We start from the raw sequence: 2,782 nt of genomic DNA on the forward strand, positions 1-2,782 counted from the left end.
CGACAGACATCGGCGATCATTCATTCCTTTGCTCGGATGCTCTCAGAAAAGCTACGTTTCCCTGATTTTTCCCTGTTACCCATTTGTTTAGGTTCCCTAAGTATGTTGTTCTGGGCCTACCCCTGCCTCGCTTGCCTTCAATTTTGCCAGTGAGAGCTAGATGTTCAAGACCCTTATGTCTATTCAGGAGTCCCAAAAACTGCATTTGTCGTTTCCTGATTGTTTTTAACATTGAGGGTCCCACGTGGGCTACATATGGTTTACATATTTATTACTTAATTGTTCCTTTCTAAATCTGGTGTTGGTGACATACATATATTCAAAAACAATAGTTGTTTATTCATTTACATATATTATACTGTATCTTTGTTTCCTTTATCTCTTTTCAAAATGGTTTAAAATCTTTGTTTTGTTTTGGGTGTGCAGGTGGAGGAATGTTTTTCTTGGGGGTGGCGGGGATGGGGGTTGGGGGGTAGGTGTTTCTTATAAAAGGAAGGGTGTTATGTATAGTATAAGGGTGTTAGATAAATAGGATAACGCATTCTTCATTCGCTGCCCCGCTCACCTCTGTCTCTCCCTCCTACCCCATACTTTCTCTCTCCCTCTCCCTCTCTTTCTCTCTCTCTCTCTCTCCCTCTCTCTCTCTATCTTTCTCTCTCAACCCGCCCCCAAATTGCCCAGCACCAACCTGTCGTCAAGATGTTGGGCTTGATAAGTTGTTCCTGTTCTGACTTGCTCACCATCTGAAAGTTCTCGAAGCACAGAAACCAGCAATTATCTTTGAGCTTGATCTCCCTGCCTGGCTCAGCCTTTAGAACCTGTGAATAAAAAACAAAACAAGATGTTTATGTAGGTATTTTTACACTACCATCGACACAATTTAGTTAATTAAAGAGTCAGGCTTCAGGCCCTGCCTTTCAGAGTAAGACCTGTGTACTCAATAAAGAATTTCTTTCTATTGGGGAATTGAACTTTAGTCTCCTGCTTGCAATAGCGAAGCACCTAATTACTATGCCATATTCGTCAGTCTTTACTCAAAAACTTCCAAAAATGAGAGAGAGAGAGAGAGAGAGAGAGAGAGAGAGAGAGAGAGAGAGAGAGAGAAAGAGAGAGAGAGAGAGACACTTTGTACTTACCCGGAGGAGGGTCTTCATCCGTGGGTAATAACGCAGGAACAGAAGGTCTGATCTCATTCCTTCTGGCACCGGGGGTAGATTGCTGTTATCGTACAGACGTAGGAGTTGTTCCACCAGCGTTTTTTGTTCTTCCTCAGATGTGGGGGCGTCTGGCGGCTGTAACGGTCAGAGAAAGTTTACGTAACAACATAATGTATGATGATGATGACGATGATGATGATGAAGCTGATGAGATGAAGAATGCTATGTGAGGGATTTTCTTGAGTACCACAATCATTTTATTTCACTTTTTGGGAACAGATCTCAAGAGAGCAATGATAATAACTTATCTCCTCTCACCTCTTTCCATAATATTTACGTAACAAACTTCTTCTTCTTCTTCTTCTTCTTCTTCTTCTTCTTCTTCTTCTTCTTCTTCTAAAAGAAATTGTATGCTATTCCCCAGTAACACTACTTCTAATCTCCTGCACTTGAATGATCTAATTGTGTCGCAAGTGCTGTAAAACTCTTACGAAATCTAAAGACTCACCATAAACACTCCGTGTTCCACAAAATGGCTCTTTTCTTCGCATTCCTCAAAAATTGGTACCACGTGGGGTGCTGAGTTCTTCCAGTGTGGCCGTCTATTTCGCTGAGGACCCTTCCTTGCTTTGGCGGGCTTCTTTCGGGGAATCTTTTCCTTAGTCTTGGCAGGCTGATTGTAGAGCGAAGAGAGTTGTACGTTTTATTTATCATGGCAGTTACAATAATCATTATCAAGAGGGGGAGGCATGGACATTAAAAAAAAAATTTGTTTAGGTTTTTGTTTTGCTTTATTTAAAGGGAAGGGGGAACATGGGTTTCTATTTTTGTTATCAAGGAGAGAAGGGGTGGGTGGTTTGGTTGATTAATTGAGGTTTTGTTTGTTTGTTTGTTTGTTTGTTTGTTTGTTTGTTTGTTTGTTTGTTTGTTTGTTTGTTTGTTTGTTTGTTTGTTTGTTTGTTTGTTTGTTGGAGGGGCACTCAGAAAGCTGTTGGTGGTTTATTGTTGGGACTGCAACTTGTACATTTAGTAACTCTGTGACTCAACGAAGTTCGATTCATTTTGCTTTTCATTTTCTGTCAGGTTTGAAAATCTTCAAAATTTTGACCATGCAGGTTACTTACCTCGTGGGAAGATGAGATGGTCTTGGCTAGTTTGGGGGTAGGTGGGACCTCCGAGCTGGGGGGAGGTTGGATCTCCTGGTCAATGGGGTCGGCCGATGACTGGTGGGTCGGAGGTCCTTGTTTTTGGCGTTTGTCAGGGGGAGGTACTCCGGGGCTGTCCAGGGCAGCGACATTTGGGGTTGTCACACGGGAGGAGTTCTCTCCCTTTCTCCGGCGTTTGGCAGGGTTGGTCGTTTGGTTTTTCTTGTTCGCGTCATGTTTTTCTGCTTTTTGGTCACATTTCTGGAATCAGAAAAATATAAGTATTATCCAGAAGGTCCTTGTAAAAAGGGTGGGAGTGTCTCTTTCTGTCTTATATTTTCATTTATTTACTAGACAGTTACTGTTTTCGTGTGCTTCCTGTATGATAAAGAAAAAACCAACCAAAACAAAATAAACTAATTATAAACACATTTCTTCCATTTCCACAGAGTAGTCAACCGCTTTGTCAAACTGACAAAC

At 41.6% G+C, this 2,782-nt stretch overlaps 1 protein-coding gene across 1 annotated transcript; it reads right to left on the reverse strand.

Annotated features, from left to right (window-relative positions):
• Window positions 1–644: 644 nt before the first annotated feature.
• LOC106011511 lies at window positions 645–2,563 on the reverse strand (the record flags this gene model as incomplete). Its single annotated transcript, XM_013081493.1, has 4 exons — window positions 645–818; window positions 1,137–1,292; window positions 1,666–1,830; window positions 2,282–2,563. Coding segments are annotated over 4 exons (777 nt in total), but the record flags the coding sequence as incomplete, so codon positions are not given.
• Window positions 2,564–2,782: the final 219 nt, after the last annotated feature.

This window comes from Aplysia californica, unplaced genomic scaffold (assembly GCF_000002075.1).
Source record: "Aplysia californica isolate F4 #8 unplaced genomic scaffold, AplCal3.0 scaffold00133, whole genome shotgun sequence".
Lineage (NCBI taxonomy): Eukaryota > Metazoa > Mollusca > Gastropoda > Aplysiida > Aplysiidae > Aplysia > Aplysia californica.